General features: G+C 36.4%; 4 protein-coding genes across 6 annotated transcripts in view; 1 reads left to right on the top strand and 3 right to left on the bottom strand.

Moving 5' to 3' along the window:
- Positions 1-184: 184 nt before the first annotated feature.
- On the bottom strand, positions 185-4,371 carry LOC149378927 (uncharacterized). 2 transcript variants are annotated; one of them, XM_089604538.1, is made up of 14 exons: positions 3,843-4,371; positions 2,612-2,723; positions 2,423-2,535; positions 2,206-2,328; positions 1,950-2,122; positions 1,763-1,838; positions 1,593-1,679; positions 1,411-1,491; positions 1,266-1,298; positions 1,058-1,111; positions 893-934; positions 723-801; positions 534-604; positions 185-450 (listed from the first exon to the last, which is right to left on the bottom strand). In XM_089604538.1, exons 1-14 carry the CDS (start codon positions 4,023-4,025, stop codon positions 358-360), a joined length of 1,320 nt encoding a protein of 439 aa, XP_089460664.1. In that variant the 5' UTR covers positions 4,026-4,371; the 3' UTR covers positions 185-357. The 2 variants fall into 2 exon arrangements, with proteins under 2 accessions (XP_089460664.1, XP_089460666.1); XM_089604540.1 differs by lacking the exon at positions 3,843-4,371 and adding an exon at positions 2,835-2,850.
- Positions 4,372-11,485: 7,114 nt separating this feature from the next.
- NFU4 (NFU domain protein 4) lies at positions 11,486-14,539 on the bottom strand. Its single transcript, XM_089602369.1, has 6 exons — positions 14,236-14,539; positions 13,989-14,150; positions 13,375-13,550; positions 12,401-12,504; positions 12,171-12,282; positions 11,486-11,857 (listed from the first exon to the last, which is right to left on the bottom strand). Exons 1-6 carry the CDS (start codon positions 14,438-14,440, stop codon positions 11,789-11,791), a joined length of 828 nt encoding a protein of 275 aa, XP_089458495.1. The 5' UTR covers positions 14,441-14,539; the 3' UTR covers positions 11,486-11,788.
- Positions 14,540-15,531: 992 nt separating this feature from the next.
- The window catches only part of LOC149378918 (Nucleic acid-binding, OB-fold-like protein), a 99,700-nt gene continuing 90,823 nt past the window's right edge, over positions 15,532-24,408 (bottom strand). The window contains exons 2-5 of one of the 2 annotated variants that reach the window (XM_089602317.1): positions 18,143-18,165; positions 17,510-17,552; positions 16,598-17,247; positions 15,532-15,922 (exon numbers count right to left, since the gene is read on the bottom strand). In XM_089602317.1, coding sequence (XP_089458443.1) covers positions 15,908-15,922; positions 16,598-17,247; positions 17,510-17,543 — 699 coding nt within the window. In that variant the 5' untranslated portion in view covers positions 17,544-17,552; positions 18,143-18,165 and the 3' untranslated portion in view covers positions 15,532-15,907. Of the gene's footprint in view, positions 15,923-16,597; positions 17,248-17,509; positions 17,553-18,142; positions 18,248-24,408 lie in introns of those variants that run through there. The other variant, XM_089602316.1, reaches the window with a different exon arrangement.
- On the top strand, positions 19,378-23,260 carry LOC149378925 (uncharacterized). The gene is made up of 5 exons (XM_089603088.1): positions 19,378-19,899; positions 20,434-21,148; positions 21,244-21,613; positions 22,328-22,719; positions 22,816-23,260. Exons 1-4 carry the CDS (start codon positions 19,635-19,637, stop codon positions 22,373-22,375), a joined length of 1,398 nt encoding a protein of 465 aa, XP_089459214.1. The 5' UTR covers positions 19,378-19,634; the 3' UTR covers positions 22,376-22,719; positions 22,816-23,260.

Genomic DNA, 24,408 nt, shown 5'->3' with positions numbered 1-24,408 from the left:
CCAAGGGAAAACTCATCACTGGTCGGAAGTTCCGGTCCTTAACGGAAGGAAGGAAGGCTCAATATTAGCAATGTATGCTGATGACCTTACTTCTTGGAACGTACATTATGATTAGCCAATAATTTGTCAAGCTTCGGTCATAAAACAAACTTGGGCAAAAATTGGAAAGTTTTTCATAAGAATATAGCCAGAAAATGATATGCCAAGTTCATTTCCTCGTACAATTGATCATTACAAGAGATCTCATATATTCAATTTAACGTCACCAAATAACACTATACTTATGATAAAACCAAAAAAAAAAAATGATCAATATCTATTTCTAATTTGCTTTCTTTTGGCTTCTTACTAACTCTTTCAACTTAGAAGAGGCCTTTCAACATCTTCCTCTAGTTCGTTGCTCGACATTGCGTCGGTTTCTATCAGGCAAGCATAACAGAACGCTACCACCTGAGAAAAACAACAACAAAAATGATATTCCATAATAATTTAATATATTATATAATAATTTATATGAAGAGTAGTTGACTAACCATGCTTATTGATGCAAGGACTATGCTAAACCCTTTGCAGTTGAAAGGCGCATCATCTGATATAAACCATGCTGACCATATAATATCATTTACACATTTCAAACAATGTTAGCAATGATGAGGAAGAAATAAAGATACATAAACATTAATTAAGTGCTCGTTAATATAGGTGAGGATTAGAAGACTGACAAGTTAGAGGGCTCATCGCAAGTGGCGATAGAAGGCTTGCTATAGACTGCACACCAGCTACAAATCCCTGTGCCTTTCCCTGTTCAAAGATAGACCCATAAGAAAATTAAATAAATTTGTATGAAAATTTATTATAACTTGGAGACCTAATTACTAATCACTACACTAACCTGGTTGGCTGAGCTTGAACCTTTTGAGATGATTGCGTAAGTCTGCGTGGGATGAATTTAAGTGTGAAATTATTTGATCCACCGTGGTTCGATGTCCAAAATGTTGTTTAATATAAAGTAATAAATAAATAACTATAAATTAATCAAACCGTGACATTTACTTACAGCTGGTTTCACAAGAACATAGATGACTCCAAATGAGGCGCTAAAATACGGAACCTGGATATTTTTCAAAAGTTATTATCAAGAATTATTTTTGTTATTGTTCCATGAAAATAATGAAATCTGAAGATATATTTTGGAGATAAGAAGACAGAAACACAAACCAAACCATATCATATCAAATGGATAAAGTAGAGCCAAAAGTACTAACCCAGGATGCCCAAGCCAAGCCATAGAGCAATGCCTAACGAGAAAAAAGCAAAAATAATAAAACAGAAGAACAGTTAGATTTCTTTTTACATCATATTCTCATAGGAAGATGTAAATAAGAAGCGGAAATGATAAGATTCGCTTACGTAAGCAATGGAAGCAAGTAAGGCTATGCACAATATCACTTTCTCTCCGACCAACGGGTTCATTAATGGAAGCAGCAACATCTGGTCAATGATCCACGAAAAAGAGATCTCAATGCCATTGTTTCAACACAAAGAAATCGAAAGCTTGACGAAAAATCAGGGTCCATGAAGAAAAAGCGTACCTGAGAGGCTATGGAACCGACCCCGACCATCATCAAGATCTCCGAGAATTGATTCTTGTCAAACCCAAAAGCTGCCTTGAGATAGTACTGCACAACAAATTTGACCAAGACTTTCAAGCTATCATTGTCAACCGTTTTATACAATGACTAGGGTGGCCAAGAAAACTCACTAAAAGAACGCTGCTAATGCCCGACATCCCCAACTCGTAGAAGAAAGAAACCAGAGAAATACTCCTCAAAGTTGGACTGAATTTTTCAAAAAGAAAAAATGAATTACTCGGCTATCGTTTTAGTATAATATGATATAATCCAAGAAAAAAGGCTACAAAATGCAAAGAAAAAAAATAAATAAATCACCTCCTAACAACCAACGCCGCGGAGTCTCTCATTGATTTGAATCTCTTATGCACAACCATGACTGTCCACGATAGCCAATTCGAGTCCACGTTGCTCTTTGGAGTCGGTCTGACCGTCTCGACAAGAAACACTTGCATATAAACCGGACAGAAGATCAAAAGAGCTATGGAAACCTGAGAAACATTGGGGAGTTTAAAAAAACGAAAGAAAAAAAATGTGAATAAAAAAAAAATAAAACACAAGAAGTTTCTGTTACCTCAAAAATGTAGGCAACGGGAAGGAAACGAGCCAAGGCATTCCCGAGAACATGTGACGCCGAGAAGAGACCGGTGATCCATCCAAACACCGCGGCTCTCTTGTTCTCTCTAACCACGTCTGCCTGTAAAGTGTCGTGGAAACACCAAAGTGTCGGTTACAAATAACATTATTTGAATCGCGTGCTGGTAAGTAGCGAGGCGAGGCAGTTAACTTACAGTGTAAGCAACAGCGATGCAGAAGATGCTTCCTTGACTTATGATGTAAGAAATCGTTCTGAGGACGTAGTAAGCGTACACGAATTCCTTCGATTTGTTCCACGCTAGTAATGCTGCACAATTGGCCAACTAAAAATCAAGTATTTTCATAACATACATCAAGTTGTTTTTTACAAATAAGAGATATACCAAAAGGGATTATGGTTGTTGAGACAGTAAGAATGAGCAGTGGCTTTCGTCCATTCTCATCAGCAAGCTGTCCAAGAAGTGGAAGCACCACCATTTTGAAAACTCCAACAACCTACAACAAAATATTGAATTCCACAAAAATATAATAAATAAATAATTCTTTATTTTCGAATTGATATGCTTTTTTTTTTTTTTTAAATAATGAATTGCTATGCTTTTAGACCTTGAATTATTTATCATAACACCTTTCTTATTATTATTATTACCACCTCCCAGGTCCCTGACTTTCCAATCTTCTAATGAATGTGATTAATTACAATCTGGTGGTCTATAAATACCTCCTCATATTATTCATGATTATGAAATTTTGTAGTAGATATGTATTTTTCTATGTCAATTCAGCTAGTGAGAGTTGTTATAGATAAAACATGGGTGTGGGGTTGATGATAAGTGTGCTTAATTATTATTTGAAATTAAGATTTGCACACTTCCTAGCTATTCCGCTAATCCCATAACAAAATACCAAACCACAAAAAAAAAAAAAAAAAAAATTTGGAGACAAGGGACAAGAGATGTACGTACGTATATGTATATCTATCTACCAAATCCCAACAATAGACAAACAAATATTATTAAAAAAAACAACATCAACATTTTTTATTTTAATATATATATATATATATATATATATATATATATATATATATATTCCTATTTATTAATCTTAAGTTGCTTTCCATCACTATCAGTGGGGCCTTTTAAAAAATGCCATTTGATTAATATTGCTCCTTGCAAAAAGTTAAAAATAAAAAACAAACTGATAGCAACACTGCATCAAACTTTCAAGCAATTAATCAAAGAGCCAGTCGATCGCGACAGAGAGTTTCTTTCAACAATATTGGATAAGACTAATTAAGAGACAGCAATAATGGTCCGGAAAAAATCTCTAGAATAATACAGAGCTTCATACCCCACCTAACACATGTTTTCCCTTGTTAGACTCAGAAATATTCAACATATGTTGTTATGATTTGACTTCGAAAAAATAATAGTATAGATTAGAAACTTATTTATTTTCCTTTTTCAACAAGAAGAAAGCACAGGGCTTTCTCAATGAAGGAATTCACTTTTCCTTCCCCTAAACAAACATCAATTAACCAGAACAAATTACTAGAGTACTAAATTATGTCCCTAATCACTTTGTACTTATTGACAGAGATGTAAAGAATACCGTTTGTTGGATGCCATTGATGTAAATGGCTTGAGGGCAAGTGGATTGAGAAGGGCAAAGAGCGTTTGTGGTGACGTCAACAAGCACAGAAACAGTCATTTCTTCGGCGATCCAATGAAAGCACAAAGGCAACAACAAGTGGAACAGAGGCTTCAACTCTCTCAATTCACTCTTCCAACCCATTTTCTTTTATCTCTGTCTCTACAAACAAAACCACCTTTGTCGCTCACACACACAGCCAAAAAGAGGATAGATGGGCTTTGAGAGGGCAAAAATTGAGTATTTTGTTCCACAGCAATTTAATTATTAATAAACATCGAAAGGGAAAGGAGAGAAACGCTTTCTTGTGGAAGGCATGAGACTGCACGTGGTGTTCGATGGTAGTCGTGTGGTTTGAGGCTGATAAGCTTGTGGGAGTTTTTTTTTTAGGCTTATGAGTTTATGACTTTCTTTGTGAGAGAGAGAGAGAGAGATATAATATAATCTCATAGAGCTGCAAATAGAGACGAGAGAGTCATGTTAATTGCTTCTTTTTGTTTACCTGTCCTTTCTAACGTGGACTCATTAGTAATACATGGATATATTGTTATGAAAATCAAGCCAACAATTAAAACGAAGAACACTTTAAATACTAATAATTTTAGACAACAAAAAATAGCATGGATAGAAAAAGTGTAGATCGTATGAATAATAATTTGTTCATTAGAACTAAAACAAGATTTGTTAATAATTAATTACTGCACTATTCTTTTCTCTCTATTATTGGTGATATATTGATTATTTATCTTGATTTTGTTGTCTTTAATTTCTCTATAAATTTATGTCTCGTATAATTGTAAAAAATCGTCTATTTAATAAAATTTCATCTACAATTTTTCGCTCATTTTCTCCCCGTAGTTCTCTCTCTAAATTTTTTGCCTTTAGTTGTTAGTGTTCAAAATATTTTTGGTTTTAATTCACTACTACAAAAAAAGCCTTCAGAAGCGACAAAAGTCATTTTCAAGGACCAATAGATCGCTTCTAATGGACTTTTTAGAAGCGACAAAGCCGGTTCTAAAGATCAGTCACTTCTACAAATTGGAAGCGACATTTTTAAAAGCGACTTGTCTTCTCTAAGGTCGCTTCTAAGTAAAAAAATTCAACACCATAAATGGTTCCCGCGAAATGGCAGGAAGAGTTTAGAAGCGATATTAGAAGCGGAATGTCGCTTCTAAACTCTTCCCGCCATTTCGCGAGAAATATTTAGAAGCGATATTAGAAGCGGATTATCGCTTTAATGTTGTTGTTTATTATTTTTTTTAAGAATTAATTCATTTTTTACCCCCTGGACTCGTACCTCGATTTCATTTCACCTATTGGACTCGGAAATGTTGCAAAACTAATCTCAGAACTTAAACACGTGTTACAACTTGCCACTTCCGTCAGTATTTGGACGTTAAGTTTAACTTTTTGATGACGTGGCAATATTCTAAATACTTTTAATATTTAAATATTATTATCAGATTAAATAATTAAATATTTCTATCTCTCTCTCCTCTCTCTCTCTTTCCTTTCTTCTTCTTCTTCTTTTCTTCTCTGCATTTTTTTCTTTTCTTCAATAATGAACAAAACTCATCAAACAATTCGAGTTTAATCACAACCTCAACAATCAAAACCAACCTGAATCCATAAAAACATCACAAAAATATGAAAAGCCCCAAATTCCAACAAGCCAACTGAGTCTCAGTCGGTCTGATCGAAAGCAAACAAGAAACCAGAAAACCTGCTGCTGAAATTTTTTTTGTGTTTCAGTCTCAGTCGGGACGATTGGCAACTGTCTTGCTGAAAAAGTCATCGAAATCGGAGTCTTCCTCGTTCTCGAGCGATACATCGTCGTAGAAACCGTCTGCTTCGAAATCGAAGTAGTCATCTACGACGTATTCGAGATCGTCGTTTAGGAAGTACGACATTTTTGTTCTGAATTTCCCTGCCAAATTTGTGATTATGATTTCGGTCCAAAGTAGTGGCAAAAAATTTTGAGAACAACGAAATCCAACAGCGAAAAACCTAATAAAAAAAATGAAAAACTTTACTTACTGAATCGAAGAAACGAACAAATGTCTTGCTGCTGAAAAAAAATTGTACTGAGTCAGTGAGCTTCACTTCCAGACCAGCGAATAGCCGAGAGCCAAACAGAAAATCAATCGTCCCTGTGAATCGACTTGAGACCGACTGAGACAGTTGGCAAACATCTGCTGAACAAATGTCTTGCTGCTGAAAAAAATTGTACCGAGTAATCTTGGCGGGAAGAGAGACAGTTGAGAAAGAGAAGCTTCGACGCCATTAGAGATCGAGATTCAAGACCGACTGAGACTCAGTTGGCTTGTCAGATTTGACTTCGATCAGAGTTTGAATATATTCGCGTATTATTTTTTTTCTTTTTTTGGGATGGTGCTTATATAAGACCGACTGAGACTCAGTTGGCTTGTTGAAATTTGGGGCTTTTCGGATTTTTGTGATGTTTCTATGGATTCAGGTTGGTTTTGATTGTTGAGGTTGTGATTAAACTCGAATTGTTTGATGAGTTTTGTTCATTATTGAAGAAAAGAAAAAAATGCAGAGAAGAAAAGAAGAAGAAAGGAAAGAGAGAGAGAGAGAGAGAGAGAGAGAGAGAGATAGAAATATTTAATTATTTAATCTGATAATAATATTTAAATAATAAAAGTATTTAGAATATCGCCACGTCATCAAAAAGTTAAACTTAACGTCCAAATACTGACGGAAGTGGCAAGTTGTAACACGTGTCTAAGTTCTGAGATTAGTTCTGCAACATTTCCGAGTCCAGGGGTGAAATGTAATCGAGGTACCAGTCCAGGGGGTAAAAAAGGAATTAATTCTATTTTTAATTTAAACATATTTTATGACTCTATTTAAAATTAGCAGATTTCATTTAATTTAATTTTCAAAAACATGAATCAAAAGTTGTATTTATAACAAAATATATAGTAATAAGTTTAATAATAAATTTAGACAAAATAAAAATAGTCTGAATAACATAATAAAAAATATAAATGCATATACTAATGACCGCGATTAACGTTTGGAGTGCCTCCTCGTTCTCGTCTTCTTGCTGGTCCAAATCCGGGGTCATCAGGGTCGTGGCTATGACCTCTACCAAAGTCTCTCGGTGAAGATGGAGGATCCTCAGATGGTCGTCTCCGTGCCTCGGGGGTGCGTTCAGATATACGTAGGGAGCTCGATGACGGTGACTCGTAGCGGCTCGCAATCTGGCTCACCCTCGATGCAAGCTCCGGGTTGATCGCTCCGGCATTATGCCTATAAAAGGCATCGTACGCATTAGGTAGGTCTCTCACTGCTCCCCGTAGTTCTGACACCTCTTCGTCATGCGCGGGCGTCGCGACTTGAGCTGTTGATGAAGATCCAGCCTCGACGCGGAGCTATGAGGGGGGGGGGGGGGGGGGGGGGGGGGGGGGGGGGGGGGTTGTTCGGCCGACGGGGAACGACATGGACGCGAAGCTCAACGGGGCTGCGAAGGCGGGGCTGTTTAGACAGCGTTGTCGACGAGTTCCGGGTATATCGAGCGAAGGACTGACCAGAGAGAGAGAGAGAAAGTTAGAGGCTTACCGGGGCACTATCGAGGCTTAGAGGCGGGACGAGGCTGCGAGGCTCGGACTGCGACGACGGAGATCGGAGACTGAGGCGAGGCTGTGAAAAAAATAAAAATTAGAGATAGACAGAGAGAGAGGTAGAAACTCACTGGAGCATTGTCGGATAGGTGGTGGTGGTGGTAGGGAGGGCGGTTTTGTGGTGGTGTAGTGGTGGTGGTTCGTGGTTGTGGTTGGTGTAGGCTCGGTGGTTGTGGGTGGTGGAGGCTCGGTGGTGGCACAGAGTGGTGGTTGTGAAAAAAAAAAAAACAAAAAGAAAAAAAAAACAAAAGAGAGAGGGAGGGACGGTGGTTGTGGAGACACCGGCGGAGGAGCTTCAAATACTCACCAGAGAGTCGGAGGTGGGGTGGCGGTGGTGGTGGCGGAGCTTCCAAGGAGATTCGGGTTTTTTTTGTTCTGGTTCGAGGAAGAAGAAGACGCGTCTTTTATACCAGTCGCTTCTAAAAGTATTTTTTGTAGTAGTGATTGATGTTTCAGTTTTCATAATAAATCATTTTTTCTCCTCAAACAGTGAGTTTAACACAACTATAATACTCTAAACATTAAAACTCGTACAAGTATTTATTATTGTATAACACCATATTATTATACAAAGGAAGTTTTGTTACTTTATAGTAATATAATGTGATTTACAATGTATCATGAAGGCTCTGCCACCTTATAATAAAATGATGTGAACTACATTTAATATTATTTTTAATTCATTTCAATTTTTCTCCTACACGAGAGGCTCTGCCACCTTATAGCAAAATGATTTTTCTGCAAATTTATTTTAACTATTTTATTATTAATAGACATTATAATTAAATATGTCACTATAATACTTGCACATTTACATCTTCTTTGATGCTCATCGTTATTGTTTACTATAATCACTTTTAATGTCATACTAATCTTATTTGTAATTAAAGTCAAATCCTATACACTAGCATTTGTATAGGCAATACAGGCTAGTATCAAACGAGACAGTTTGTGAGCAAATTGATAAATAATATTTAGAGTGAGAAAAACATACATGTGAGGTAGAAGCAAATTTGGGATTTTTGTATAGTTAAAATGAGTTGAATAGATAGGTATTAATAATAAAGCAGTTAAAATAAATTTTCAAATAATATCATTTTGATATAAGGTAGCAGAGCCTCAAGTTCACATCACTTTACTATAAGGTGGCAGAGCTTTTCTGTGCATAATAATATGATGTTATACATTAATGAAGTTAATATATTGTAAATCACATCATATTAACATAAAGTGATAGAAATTCGTGTGTATATATGTTGTTATATAATAATATATAATAGTCAGTAAGAAATTTAGTGTTCTTAGTATTATACATGTGTTGAACTTATTGATAGTTGAGAAGAGAAGAGTGATTGTGTTGGTAACATGTTATTAATATCGAAGTAACAATCGTAACCGAAATTACTTTGAACACTAACAACTAAAGGAAAGAAAGTTGGAGAGAGCTATGAAGAGAAAATAGGTGAGAAAACGTAGACGTCATTTTATGAAGTGAATGGTTTTTACAATTACAAAAGACATGCATTTGTAGGGAAGTGGAAGACAACAAACTCAAGATAAATAATAGAGAAAAAAGAATAGTGTTCTAATTAATTATGTACAAATCTTGTTTAATTCTAATGAGCAACTTATTATTTAATACAATCTACACTTTCTCTATTATTTTCTCCCCAGATGCTAATGCCAAAAACAACGTTTCTTGTTTTCCACGCGGGCAAACACCACACAAATACAAAAGAATGATGATTGTGCCCAGTGGTGGCGGAGCCAGGAACTGAATTCAAGGGGGACCAAAAAAAAAAAATTAAACAAAATTAAATATACATAATATATAATAAAAATATCGAATTCGATAAAAATATTACATATTTCCACAACGGGTTTTAAATTTATCAAAACGATCTATAATGACTTCATTATCAATACAATAAAAAATTTCTTTCTCAACATAAATAATTAAACTGTCGTTCAACCACTGATCTCCAATACGATTGCGTAACTTGGTCTTCACGAGATGCATTCCAGAAAACACTCTTTCAACGCTAGCAGTCGCAACCGGCAAAATCAATGCTAATGTCAATAGTCGGTAGACTAAATGATACACCTTGAAGTTGATGAGCAAAACAATGGATGTAATATGCGCTTGGATTCTCCTTCAAAATAAGTGTTTTTAAACCGTTGAACTCTCCTTGCATGTTACTAGCTCCATCATAACCTTGTCCCCGTAGACTAGTTATGCTCAAACCATATCTAGAGAAAAATCTATCAATTACCGCCTTAAGTGATGTAGCCACGGTGCTTAGACGTGTTCAAGACCCACAAATCTTTCAATTACACACCCTTTTTTTATCTACATAACGCAACACAATAGCTATTTGTTCTTTCATTGAGATGTCACGAGACTCGTCAACTAGAATAGAAAACAAAGCATCTCCGATATCCTTGATAATCACCTTTTAGCATATACCTTCTATGCACGTCATCTTGGACATTAGGATGATAATTCAAAATCGGAATCCTTAACCCCGGATCGGTAGCGAGCTCTTCTATGTTGACCTCCAAATCTCCACTTCTCTTCTTTGCACTCTTAGCGTGTTCTTCTATTAATGTCGTTGTTGAGTCTACTTTTCTTTTGAAATATCTCTCCATATCTATACTCATCAAAAAAATCAATACCAAATGATTAGAGGAAAAAAAACTCATTTGGGACTTTCATCAAACATATAGTATGCATTAAAAGATTAGAGAACTCTAATAATAAAAATACAAAATGAGCAATGCACATATGAATTATATATTAAACATTTACCTTGTTAATGATAAACAAGAAAAGAGAAGAGTTGAAATGAGAAACTAGAAAAGAAAAAAAAGTATATGGTTGTTATTTGGAGTTATTTTAACATTGAAGATGAAAGAAGACTTGTTAATGAATATTTTTTTAGACTTTTCTCTTAAAAACGCTGTTGTTTGTTGTATTAAAAAAAAATACAAATTTTCGTCCAACCTGGAATTCAAACTTAGGACCCTGCCGACTTTTCCCATAAGCCTTGACCATTTGAGCTGCGACAGTTTTGTAACATTATTAGTGTACCTATTATATTTATTAATATGCATTATTTTTTTTTTAATAATTATAATTAAGCCTATTAATTTTTTTTGTCCCGAGCCAGTGGGGACCCGTGCACCTGCTGATCCCCACGTAGCTCCGCCCCTGATTGTGCCTTCTTATATAATATTTTTTTTAGTTTTAAGTTCAACATCCGTTTTCTTTTTGTGAATTGTTTTTCTTCCGCTGAAAATCGCTCATAAAGTTTCCAACTCCAATTTGTATGTAATTCATTGAATCGGTACTCTATTTTCTTTGTATGCACCCCCAAAGAAAAATAAGACAAACATTTCAGCCATAGAACGGCCTTATTCATAACATCAATATCCTCACATCACTATCCAAAAAGTCTACTATACTGCAAGTGTTTTCCGCGACTCTTATTTTTTTAATAATTATTGTTGTTATCGATTAAGATTCCGGTTGATGCAGAGGCAAATCAAGTGATATACAGCAAGGGATTTAACATAGTTTTGTTACATAATTACATTTACCACCATACCGTCTTGTACCATAGAAAATTCGGAAAGATGATGTACTATAAAAAAGTTACGTGTAGGGGATTTGAACCAAAAAGGAAGGAAATCATTGTGAAAAACATAGGGGTTCAGAAAAAAAAAAATCAAGAAAAAAAGAGTTATTTGGTGATTACAACCAAATCAATCTAAAGCTTATCAATAGTTACAAGATTACCATTGAGAAATCGTTAACGAGAGTAAATGATAAGACAAACTATGGTTATATTTTATTCTTACTTTTTTTTTATTAATGAATCGTTTCATATAATTAGCATAAATATAGTATTTTAACTGCTGTAAAATTTACATTATACAATAAAAAGCTTTAAAATGTATCTTAAATTAACAAAAGCATCATAGAACCAAAGAAAGAAGAAACATACAACCGAAGCAAAAAACCTAGCCCAGCCAATTGCCTCTATTATTCATTCAGTGTTAAACACAAGAAATGGCAGTCAGACTTTGTAAGAACAAAAGATTGTCTATAGAATGATGAGATTCTTCACGTATTATTAATAAAGCTCGTGAACTTACTCTTATCTTCTTTCTAGGTCACTTTGTCTCCGTCGATAATTTAACAAAAACTCAGCCAGAAACAACTTACGTTTCTCCTGTACACAAAAGTATATAAATATCCTAATCCACCTGACCAGTCGCTGCAGCATTATCATCTTCATCATCGAATTCTTGCTCTACACCTTTGACCTGTAAATGCATAGATTTTGATATGATGATTATTTCAGAAACTGTATACAAGATAAGATGATTATTTCCAACAATTACTGATATGCTACGTGTCAAAGTTCTATTTCCGTTATCACGTTAACTGTTTTCATGTGGCCACCAATACAAAATGCACCTGTAAAAAGTGACAGCGTTTTTTTTTCTTTTTTTAAATCGCGATTGTGCTACCAAGCATGTAAAACAGTTTATTAATCTTACTTGACTCTACGCTCATTGTGTAATTCAATAATACATTTAGAATATTGTGTTATCCTAGTATCATCAATTTTCGCACCTCGGGTACGTAATGCATAAGCATGTTTTCGATGCCGGATTTCAGGGTTACCGAGGAGCTTGGACAGCCACTACACGCTCCTTGCATTTTCAAGGTAACTATTCCAGTGTCTCTACATACAAAAGAAAAAGATTTAAAAAATATCAAAAGATTATTAAAAAAAAAAAAAAATAAATAAAAAAAGAGAGAGAACAGTGCTATGGCAAAAAAAGTTCACAAAATTAACATACAGATTGAATCCTCTGTACTCGATGTCACCACCATCATCTTGCACAGCCGGTCGAATACGGGTTTCCAATAGTTCCTTGATCATCGCTACAGTTTCCGAATCATCCTGCAATGTTGAACAGCACTGAGTTATTATTCCTCCGTTTTATCAACTGACGCAAATCAAGTAGGAAAATTAGATCGTTTGCGATGGAGTCTCTTGTATTCAGACACTGGAGGGAATCATATAATACAGGTTATAAGCATCACTGCACTAACGCATCTGAAATAATATACTTAGTATTGATAATGGCTATTGCAATTTAGCAGTACCCATGATAAACTTCCAACAAGAGGGGGATTTCAACCCTAAGTTTCTTTTGTTTATTTAATTTTTATTTTAGCCATTCCAAGCTGATTAACCTCACTCGTTTTTATTAAGAGAAAATAGGATAAACGGATTACATAGATAGTTTCCTGACTTTTGAGAAATCTGCTCTTTCCTAAAAAGGAATTTCTTCCACGCCACACAAATTTATTACAATCAGTTTTCCCTTCTTAAATCATAATAGTTCCTATTTATTGACCAGCAAATTCTAACTATACCATATTCAACCCCTACTTATCTACTAATTCCTATATTCCCTTATCCTAAAAACTGTCACTATATTGACCACTTCCTGAGAAGAAATAATCGATGGCTAAACCCTTCAAAACTCAAGTCCCAACAATCAGCATTATTCAGATTTCCAGGCACTCAAATTAAGTTGTTGAACAAGTTACATCCTTCTATCCTTCTAAATCCTCACAGGTCTGTATTCGTCAGAAAAAATATCATAAACGCAAAAGTAGTTCAATGTCGATGCACCGCCATCTTTATGGTATGGTCTTGATATGTTTATCTCAATTTGAACGAATTGGTCATGAAATTTAGCATCGACAGGCTAACAATGAAAAGGGTAAAACTTGATCAATTAAGCTAAAGAAAGAAACATACTTCATGAATAGCTGTGTCCTTTGCCGCAGCTGCTTCGGCGTCCATAAAGAGAGCCTCTCCAGAAGAATAAAAATCCATTATTGCAGCAAAGATTTCAGGCTTTAGTAAATCCCACGAAGCATTTTCTGACTTTGTCACAGTAACAAAATCTGATCCGTAGAAAACACGGGTAATGCCTGTGTTACAAAAATAAATAATATGTATTAGGCAAATATTTAGAATTACCTCGTTCTTTGAAAATTAATTAAGAGATCGTTTTTTATTTTCTTATTTTATAAAAATTGAATGAAGACCATAACTAAACCGAGAGCCTAATCAATCCAAATTTCACTTGGGTCACGCAATATAAGGAACAAATATTTGATTGCACACAATTGATCAATAATCTGTTGTGTACCATATCAGTAAATTAAAAAAATTCAATTTCAGTTCAATAAGTAGGCAAGAGAGGTCTACGCTCAAATAATAAGCAACCAACGAACAGATGGCAAGAAAAACTTAAAAGAGCATATATGTCAAATCACACAGGAACAAAAGTGAAATACAATGCAACCGTTCTCCGATTTCAATTCTAACAGGCAAATTATCAAACACTTAGAGTGCAAAAATGTCACCGTCAATGCCGTAGAGGGCTTTGGCGAGCGGCGAGTTCATGGCGGAGCGAGCGTTGGGAAAATCGGCGCTTCCGACTTCCATTACGGGTTTCCCAGGGTAGAACATCAACGACGATGGATTCGGCGTCGTTTGCGTTTGAATAAACATCGTCCTCTTTTGCACTGTTGAAACACACACACAATAATAATGCTCATTCCAAAATTCGACCGAAACAAAAACAACTAGAAATCTAATTGAATGACTGACCAGCGAGGAATCCCCATTTATGGGGCAGCGAAGGTGGCGATTTTGAGTCGGTTCTCTGTCGCGTCGTTAAAGAAGAAGAAGCGGAGAAGAACGGTCGGCGAGCGATAAGAGGCCGAGGGTTTATCCTAGGTGTGAGAAGAGTTTGTGTGATACGACACGGTTTGTGAGAAATCGCTCGCTCTGCTAATCTTCCAAACCCCTTCATCTCTCTCTCTCTCTCTCTCTCTTTCTTTCAGCTTGAGATTTCTCTGTTTAGTTTTCCAACTGTACAATTGGAGAGGAACGAAAACTTCTCTCTTGCCCTCGAGTCGACTATTCAGTTCTGAAACGACGTGTCATTTTTTTTAGTAAACTATCAAGGCATGGACGAAAATAATTATTAACCATTTTAATATATTAAAAATATGATTAAAACATATCAAATTCAATTTCTATTCGAAAAATGTAAAAAAATCGAAGAAGAAAAAAAATATGACTAGTTTGATCGAGACTATGTTATTAATGGCTAAACAAGATATTGCGCGGCGTTGAGTTAGAATATAGAATCATAATTTTCGTAATTAATTTGGTATTCAAAGATATTTTGGTCATACGAGTCATATTTTTCGAATTTTTTATTCTGATATAAAAAAAATTGTGTTATTATTTTCTACAAATTTTTCGTAAAAAAGTATTAATCCGTTGATCAACTTACAATCAAAATGGTTATATTAGGTGACTTACATGTAATGAAAAACAAAGTCTTTACTTGTGAACGTATAAACTATCTAGTAATATAGTTGGTGATTTTCTCTAATAAAATCAGGCGTAAACGACTTAACACATGGACAATTTCAATCGAATGTTGTTAATTAAATTTTCAATCTCATGTTTTTGTTGGTCCAATGACGTTATCCTTTTTCTCTAGGCGATGATTCATACTCGACCAACTGAAAATTGTTATGCTATATGCTAGATAGAGACGATGACCATGAGAAAGCACGTAATGCCTCTTGACACCTGACTCACCCCAACTAGTGTCGGGTTTCAACTCTAAGTTACAGCAAAAGTTTCAGCTTCAAGCCCCAAGTCGAGTTTCGGCTCTAGGTCTTGCACTGACTTCTAGCTCTAAGTTTCGACCCTAGCTAGATTTCAACTACGAGTCTCAACTTTGTGTCCTAGACATGTTTCGGACAAGGGAGTATGATATTTATCACATGCTTCATACGTAAGATTAAAAAGATGATTTATAGACATGGATGGGAAAAGTTGTCTTTCGTACAAAGCAAGAGTAAAGCGTCTCTCTTCTAAAAAAAATTGAGTCGGAAAGAATAACCGGTCCACCACATATTATTGCTATTAATCGAGCATGCAGTCTTGAAAATTTGAGGCACAAAAGTTGAAATAAGTAACAAATAGCCATCCCAAACAAACTCCCTACATACATTTGAAAGAAGAAGTAAAAAAATGTTCAGTCCAGCAATTACGACTCGATCTAATAGAAATAAAACTTTATATCAGATCTTCAAGGTAAAAATTCATTTATAAGCTTCAAAAAACTTGGCCTCAGCCGAAATTCCCGGCCACTTGTGAGCGATACAATATTCATATGGCTCACTTACGCAAATGAAGAATTTATTCGCTAACCCATCACAGTCACTGATACATCATCGTCCCCGACTAGTCTGTTGCTCTACTTGCCTCCCACCTGTGAACACAATAGTTGTGATATGATTTTAGCATGAAGCCGAGGAAGTATCTCTTTCAAACATAAATTCTTAATAGTGCATATGCCAAGACTTAAATAAAGTTACTGTACTTGAACAAAAAATACTTGTCATCACATATAGCCTTAAACTTTGTGCGAGGAAAATTTGGTCATTAATTTTACAAATAAAAAGATCCAAAAGCTATTGATTTCGTAGCATGGTATTTATTTTCATAAAATTATTGATTTAATGAAATCCTATAATTTAAAACACATTTACGAACTTATATAACTTTGTAATTAAAAAAAAAAATCATTAAAGCACAATCCAGCTCTAACAATCCAAAATTACTTAACATTTTATTGATTGTTTCGGGTTTCATAAATTAATTGGTTTCTTTTGAAAAAGAGTAAAATGCTTCATAATCACTCATTTTAGAATCATTCTCTTAGAAAAACCGTTCAGGGACCAAAATGCCTTGTTACTAAAGGACTACTTGCAGTAGTAAAAAGCGCAAGGAAAAAAGCACTCTTAGATCCGAAAAACTGAGGGTAGAAATCAGAGAGACGAATTTATATAAACCATTTTGACACTCTGTTTTCAATTTCTTGTGCCCATAATTTGGTGTAAGAAACTTAGCACAGATTTCAAAAAGTAAGAGTGTGAAGGCATACCCAATAAACTGTTTTCGGAGGAGTTGCGGGTTGTTTAGGCGGAACGAGCCCAAAGGTCTCTCGCTGCTTACAACTGTGCCACGAAAGTGCCGCTTTGGGTTTGATTCTGTGAGACCAAAAGACACTATCCTTGGGAATGCACTTTCGAACCTCGCAAACATCCGCGGAAGAGTCGTTCCCCGCGAATTGTCTCGCCACTCGCATCGCTACGAAAGCTGGGTCAGCGCCGGCCGTGGCAATCCTCGGCAGCGCGAGCGGGGCTGGCTCTTTTCCCTTGGCCGAGAACGCCGAGTAAAACACGTCCTTGGGGTGCGTTTTGTTCCTCTGGTGCTCGTCCACGATCCTTATCCCGGGCATCGACGAGAACGAGAACATGCCTCGGATGTTGGCCGCGGAAAGATCGACGGCCTTGCGCACCGGAGCCGGTTTTCGTGATTCTTTCGATTCTTTCTTCAGCGGGAATTGCATGTCTCCGATCCAACGCACGAGGGCGATCCGGGCCGACCGGTTCGGATCGTACTCCACGCTCTCCACGACTCCCATGGAAGCCGTGTTTCGCTTCAGGTCGATTTTCCGTTGCAGCCTCTTTGCTCCGCCACCGCGGTGGAAGCTCGTAATGCGTCCCTGGTTGTTTCTACCGCCGGTTTTCGCTGCAAGTTAAATGGGAATTCTGAGTTACACGTAAACATCAATGATCGGTGGGTTTTCAAAGCATTTTTTCCAGACAAGTATATCTTCTTCCTCTTACATGAAAGTTACTGTTACAAAGAATTGGCTGGAAAATACAATATTAATGCTTTGAAGCTTTCTTAATTGAATAGCTTCAGTTTCATTACAATGCAGAGAAGAACAAGTAGCAGCCAATTACAATATTCATAAAAGAAAATACAAAGAAGTGAGAGAATGTCTTACCCTTGAATGAGCAAAGGCCCTTGAGACCTCCCATTTTCTTGCCCTGAAAAACATATATATATATATATATATATATATATAATTATCATCAACAATTCAAAACCACCCCCCAAAACCATGGTTTCATTTCAGCACGAAGCCAAGGTTTTAAAAAACGTTAAAAACGTACATACTGAGGCGTGGAAACGGTAAAACGCCTCAGTAACGTGCGTTTTAGGTCTGGAAAATGCCTTGCTGGGATTTTTTTATTACGTGAATTACCTTGCTTGAACACCACTTTGCAGATTTGGACTTGATATAAAGACTTTTTTTCCTTTTTCATTTACTTTTATTCAGTTTCAACTAAGAAAAACGCAACCCTAAACTTCTAAGTCAAAACCCAGGACAAAATCCCCCAAAATCCAAATACACGAACAAAAACCATCATCTAAGCCTAAAATCAGGGACCCGGGACTGCTCTACCTGGTATTCTTGATTAGACTTTGCCAAAAACGGAATTTGAATTTTAGACGATTTCAAATTACATAAACTAAAAACCCATTAATTATATATTTTCGCTATGAAATAGGGAATTAAAGCAATACCAATCAACAAAATAAAATGAAAAACTGAAAATAAGAGTTCGAACATCACCTGGTGGTCGTGACAATGAGATGGTGGGAGAAGGCGAGCAATTGGGAGCGACGGCTAGAGGGTTTTCTAATCGTACAGGTATCACTTACACTTACAAGTTACAAGAGTTTGAAGAACATCACCGAGGTTTTTATATTTAAGAATTATATATTTTTTTTCTTTTTTATATTTAATTATAGAATAAATGACAAGATTGCCACCTGAACTATAGCACGTGTGACAACATGCCCCCGGTCTTTAAAATATCGATATTTTCTCCATAATCTTCATGTTTGTTACAGATTGGTCCTGCCGTCTATGTTGGGTCACGTTCCGTCAGTTATATTTTCACGTGTGAGTCACGTGTTACTAAGTAAAAAGATATCGTATGGCATCGTATGATATCGTATGACATCGTACAAGTACTTTTTTTTTTAGAAAATTCTTAAACCCATCGTACAACATCGTACGACATCGTATGACATCGTACAGATGTATGAATATCATCGTACGACATCGTACGATGCATCAACCTTATCATACACTGACCCTAATTTCAAACCCTAACATTCTAAATCCGACCCAAATCAGCTCAAATCAGTAATAACTAAGTCCTAAACCCTATTCTAACTATTTTCAATGAAGTTTAATAAGAAATTAGATGAAAACTTACCTTTTTACTTGGTTTTGAAGCTCGGGATTTTTGAAATCCACCGTCGTCGGAAACTCCATCGTGCGCCATCGTATAAGCTCGTATGAACTCGTATATGCTCGTATGGACTCGTATAACCTCGTATGGACTCGTATATGGTCGTATGAGATCGTATGGGTTTGATTTCGTTTTTTTCGAGTGAGGTAAAGAGAGACAGAGAGAGAGAGAGAGAAAACGAAATGTTAAAGTGTTCAAACGGTCAATATGGTCTAGGGGTATTTTTGTCTGCTTTTGACTCAAAAGTCAATTTTAAGATATTTCATTAAGTTAAGGTATAAGTTAGATATTTAATCCAATTTTAAGCTCAATTAATGAAATTTCTCCATCAATATGTATTTTAATCTTTGGAATAGCGGAAAGAAGACGAACACAAGGTTCTTTAAAAAAGAGAAAAAAAAAAAAGAGGCATAGAATATCTCAAGCCCACGTCTAGTGGGCGGCACACAAAGAAAAAAAAAATCAAGAGAAAATAAAAAGAAAGTTACACATCGTCGTCTAAAATTAAATTGTGATTACCCTCAAAAAAAAAAAAAAAAAAAAAATTAAATTGTGATCTTTTCGTCTGACTCTGTATCTCTCTATCTTCTAAACTATCAAACCCTAACCCTAACCCGACTCTCTTCTTCCCCGAATTCACATGGAAATCCAATCCCCAAGTTATGCATTATAGGGTTTATAACAATTCGCGAACTATCCTTTGATGTTTTGTTTCTTCTTCAACTCAGTCCCTAGCGATCACGGTTCCCTATTTTCGGGATAACAAAAAAAAAGATTAATTAGATAACAGAGCAAGCATCGACTATGGAGGGCTCTGCGGCGGAGGATCTCGGAGCCCCGGAGTCGTGGGAGGTCGCTGATTTGGAAGAGTCCGTGAGCCGATTGATGCTCTCCAAGCCCAACGACGCTCCGGCTTCAGCTTCAGCTTCAGCTTCAAGTTCTGCTTTGGCCTCCGATTCTTCTCTAACTGATCTCGGCGGCTTGGGAGAGAAGGATTTGGAGGATGTTGTTGGTCAGGTCGACCAATTTCTTCGCGAAGCGTTGGAAAACCCTAGGGAGAGATTATCCAGTAAGTGCTTCGCTATATTAATAAAAGAAGCGAAGGGTATTTTGCTTATTGGATTTTTGTCAGGTTTTAGTAGTATGTCTTTGTTTTAGTAACGTCTTTGTTTTTTGGCGTTACGACTAGATCAAGTATTTGTGAATTTTAAGCTGTCTTAGCTATCTGTGGGTAAAATTTTGAAGCGTAAGTTCGACCTTTGTTCGCTCTCACATACACCTTTCAATTTTGGATCTTTTACAGTTTTGAGCAGAATCGTTCTTAATGTGCTTTGGTATATTTCAATGTCAAGGATAATTAATGACAAATTGGGTTGCTGACCTCGTGGGGCTAGTTGTGTGGATATGTTTATGCAACCATGGACGCTGTTTGGGCTATTGCTGATTGTGGCCAAAGGCTGTGATATTTTTTTTTTTACAGTTTTCTAGTTGGGCTTTTAACCATGGAAGTTCATTTTCAAATATGTGACACATTGGTGTCTTATTGAGTTGACATTTAAGTACGATTACTGAATTACGGTTTTTTTCTTTTTCTTTGTCGCAGTTTTAAGGATGGAGCAAGATGTTGAGAAGTTTATCCGCGACCCTTCTCAGCAGCAAATAGAGTTTCAGCAATTGCCTACTTCGTACTTACGATTAGCTGCGCACCGCGTGGCACAACATTACTCGCTTCAGTCGATGGTTTTGCTGGACAACAACTTTCCCGATGGTTCTGGTTCCAGAATAATCGTCCGAAAAACAGCCGAGTGTCGACCTCCTCTCATCCGCCTTGCAGACATCCCTGTTAATTTACCTTCCGAAGAAACTAGTGTCACTAAAGTTGCAATCAAGCAGAGGCCACAGAAAAGGTTCCCGAATTCTGGCAACGGAAACTCCGGTTCGTCAAAGGGTAACAGTTCTAGAAGTGTTGAAGAGAGGAAAGAGGAGTATAACAAGGCCCGTGCTCGAATATTCTCCGGTAATAGTTCGAGCAGTGGTGATAGTGGGAGATCAGATAACGTGCCGAGAGTCCAAGATACTTCGCATCATCATGGATCGTTGGGGGTCCCAAAAATGGAGGAAAGATCTGTAGTTGGCGTATCTGAAATCAGCTCGGCTAGGGGATTTATTGATTCCTCAAACAGTAGTGGTAGAACAGCTAGAAATAGGGTAGAGGAGCCAGTTGGTAGATACAACTACAGACCAAATAACAGGGTAGCTATCTTTCGCGATCGTGAAATCGACCGTAAGGATCCCGATTACAACAGGAACTACGATAGGTAAGTTATGCATTGTATCTCTCTCTCTCTCTCTCTCTCTCTCTCTCTCTCTCTCTCGGATTTTTTCGTTCTGAGTTAACACTCGAAATCTTCAGGTATGTGCAAAGATTTGATCCTGGATTTGGGTTTAGCGGAGGACCATACACCATCCAGCCGATGTACGCCCCTGCCATAAACTACAACACGGAATTTCCACAGCTTGGTTCTGCTCATAGGCCTATGATTCCATCCGAAGCTCAGCCTTGCCCGATTCCTCAACACATGCCCGGGCAATGGGCCGGGGCAAATGGTCCTACAGGAATGGCATATCCTCATCCCGAGACCCTCATTGCCCAATTTAACCCAAACCATGTTGGTGCGCGCTCCACTTCTGGCATGTATATGCATTCCTCCCCGTACCCTTGTCAGCGACCTGGAGTGCCTTTTGCTCATCCCCATGATCATGTTCATCAACCTTTTTCTCAGGTTTGAAACATTTTGATTTTCATCCTCGTGTACATTTGTTGCTGAGCGTTTTTGTATTTCTATAGAGGCTGAGAGTTGATTTCCAACTTGTAGAACTTCGTAACAAAAGCTCTTATGTTCATCAAATGATTATCATTATGTGATTGTGATGATAGACCTACTCTAGCCTTTCAGGTGTAGTAATACTAAATAGGTATTATCATTTTGGACATGATTGAGTTAAGTATAACCAACCTGTCATATTTGTTCAACCTTTATTTACTTCTTTGTCCACATCTCTCTTTTATCTATTTTAATACATCTAGCGCAAGAAGTTTGACTTCAGCAGATAAGATATTTAGTCTTTTTGCCTGTCCCCATCTTATGAGGATGTTGGGATTTGAGTAATTGGCTGTAACAGATTAGTGTCTCTTAATTAGAATTTGGTGTTCTTTCTTCCTTTGTATTCAAATCAAGCCAAGTGAGATGAGATAAACGAAACTATAAAATGGCACGGACAGCCTGTCCACTGGTCAGTGGTATAGTATTGGCTGGAAAACAACAGCTCTTATCTATGGAGGAGTTTTAAGAAAATGTATTGCTTGATATGACGTGTAGGCCCATAATATGCCAACTATCATTTAATGGATTTTGCATCTTGGATGGGGTTTTTTTTATTACGTTACGCCACTGATTTTGACCATGTTTTTATTTTTTTTATTTTATTTTATGCAGTCTCATCAACAACCTGATGCGAGTTTTGGAATAGCCCGGCCCCGTTGAGGGGCAGGGCCCATGCCTGCACCTTGCCAGCTGGAACTCGAGCTTTAAAACTGTGGGACCCACATTTCCCAGCTGGCAAGCGTGCAGGCATTGAGAACCGAGGTGGACCGGAGTGGATTTATAGAATCTTTGTTTGTGACTGCCACTGTTCCATTCCACCACCTCAGTTCAGAGGAAGCTTCTTCTTGCATCTCGAACGGAGAAAGAAACAAAGAAGCAGACTCGGATTCGGCAGAAAAAAAAATTCCCGTTTGTGGTCCCGGGATTTATTTTGCCATCGATCTAGACAAATGAAACATAAGAACGCCGTAGGCCAGAGAAGCACTTGCTTGACACGGACGAAGGTAATGAGCGCCTTTTCTTTTGTCATCGATTGGAAACTGAGATTCGAAGATAATATGCAAATCTTACTAACCTTTGTCTGAATATGATATTCGCAGTGACTGATAAAGCAAGAAAGCTAGTAATGGACGATGACCAATCATTTATATCTGATGAACTCAACTTCCTTGCTACCGTGAGCGTCCAAGCTTGGAGAGAAGTTATGGCGGTTCTTTGTTTTGTGATGGTACTCTTGATTCCACAAACAAGCTGAGGAATCAAAATATCATATTGGCCCAATTATGCTCATGTATCTTCAGTTTTAAACCGTCCACAATTACTTTTGAGGAATTCATGCATGGAAGCTAACCAAGTTCAAACTTGTTTGTTCATATATGTGCTACCGTGTGATAAGTTACTAGGGTGACTACCTTTTAAAGACTTCTATTTTGAAACTAGTTTCTGAAATGGCTGATTTGGCAATCAGACTATAGTTCGTAACTCTCCCAAGTTCTGAACCATTATTATTCTTCAAGGTTGGGTGTTTATTTTTATTTTATTTTATCTACGGACGCAAAAAAATTTAAGCTACTCTCAAACACGGTGACAAATCATTAAAAAAAATACCCTAAAAACACAACAAATCTCCCGACCCCAAACAGAAAAAAGTTGCGAAAACACAAAGTCCAGAAGAGAGCAAAGAGTAATATTTTAAGAAGCTCAAGGAAATCAAAGCCAAAGCACCCATAGAGAGAAAGGTACATTTTTGTTCAAAATCAAATGTTTTTAATTAGCGGGAAAATGACACATATATATCTTGTGTTTGAGTGAAATGTCGATTTTGATCTTTAGTTTTAAAAAATGTCGAGTTCGTACTTTGTGTTTAAATAAAATGATAAAATTATACCATGAAATAGAAAACAGTGTCACGAATCTTCTTTTTATTGATTTTTCATTCACATCGGCTATAATATTTATATGTAAACACTAATTATCTTTATTCTTTCCCGCCATATATGTAATTTATCTAAAAACTAAAAGACAAATAACAGTCTCTTCATCGTGAAGAACACAAAAAACGCCAAATGTGTAAAAATTGATAGTTGATAGTCATCAGAATTACAGATTCGAATAGAGAATCCAGAAATCAGAGTTGCAATTCGAATACGAAATAAAGTTATCTATTGGGAGATATGGATTTTATTATTTAATTTCAATTTAAGGCTTTTTTATTTCAAAATTGGGAATTCGGAAGTTAGGGTACTGGTTTGGATTTGATTCTGTATTTTTTATATAAGAGTTAATATCAGTGAAATGGAGATTTGTGACATTGTTATCCATTTCAGAATATAATTTCGTCATTTTAGTTAAACAGAATGTATGAACTCGACTTTTTTTAAAATTAAATGTTAAACTCGACATTTTTTTAAAATTAAAGGTTAAACTCGACATTTTACGAAAATATATGGTATATATGTGTTATTTTTCCTTAATTAGCATGTAACGAGTTTTAATATGTAAGTTTTAGGAAGAACTTCGATAAATCTTATTCATCCATAATCGGGAATAAATATGCGTACAAAAGGGGATTTACAAAGTAACAAACTGCTAATTATTAGCTGAATAATAGAACTACCTAACTACCCGATAAGATCTATTCTAATTAAGTAATTATCCTAAACTAATAACAATACAACTAAAATAAACGTATT

Source organism: Urtica dioica, chromosome 12, assembly GCF_054948205.1.
Source record: "Urtica dioica subsp. dioica isolate 48M chromosome 12, U.dioica_male_clone48M_v1_H2, whole genome shotgun sequence".
Lineage (NCBI taxonomy): Eukaryota > Viridiplantae > Streptophyta > Magnoliopsida > Rosales > Urticaceae > Urtica > Urtica dioica.
This window is presented reverse-complemented; position numbering and strand designations above follow the sequence as displayed.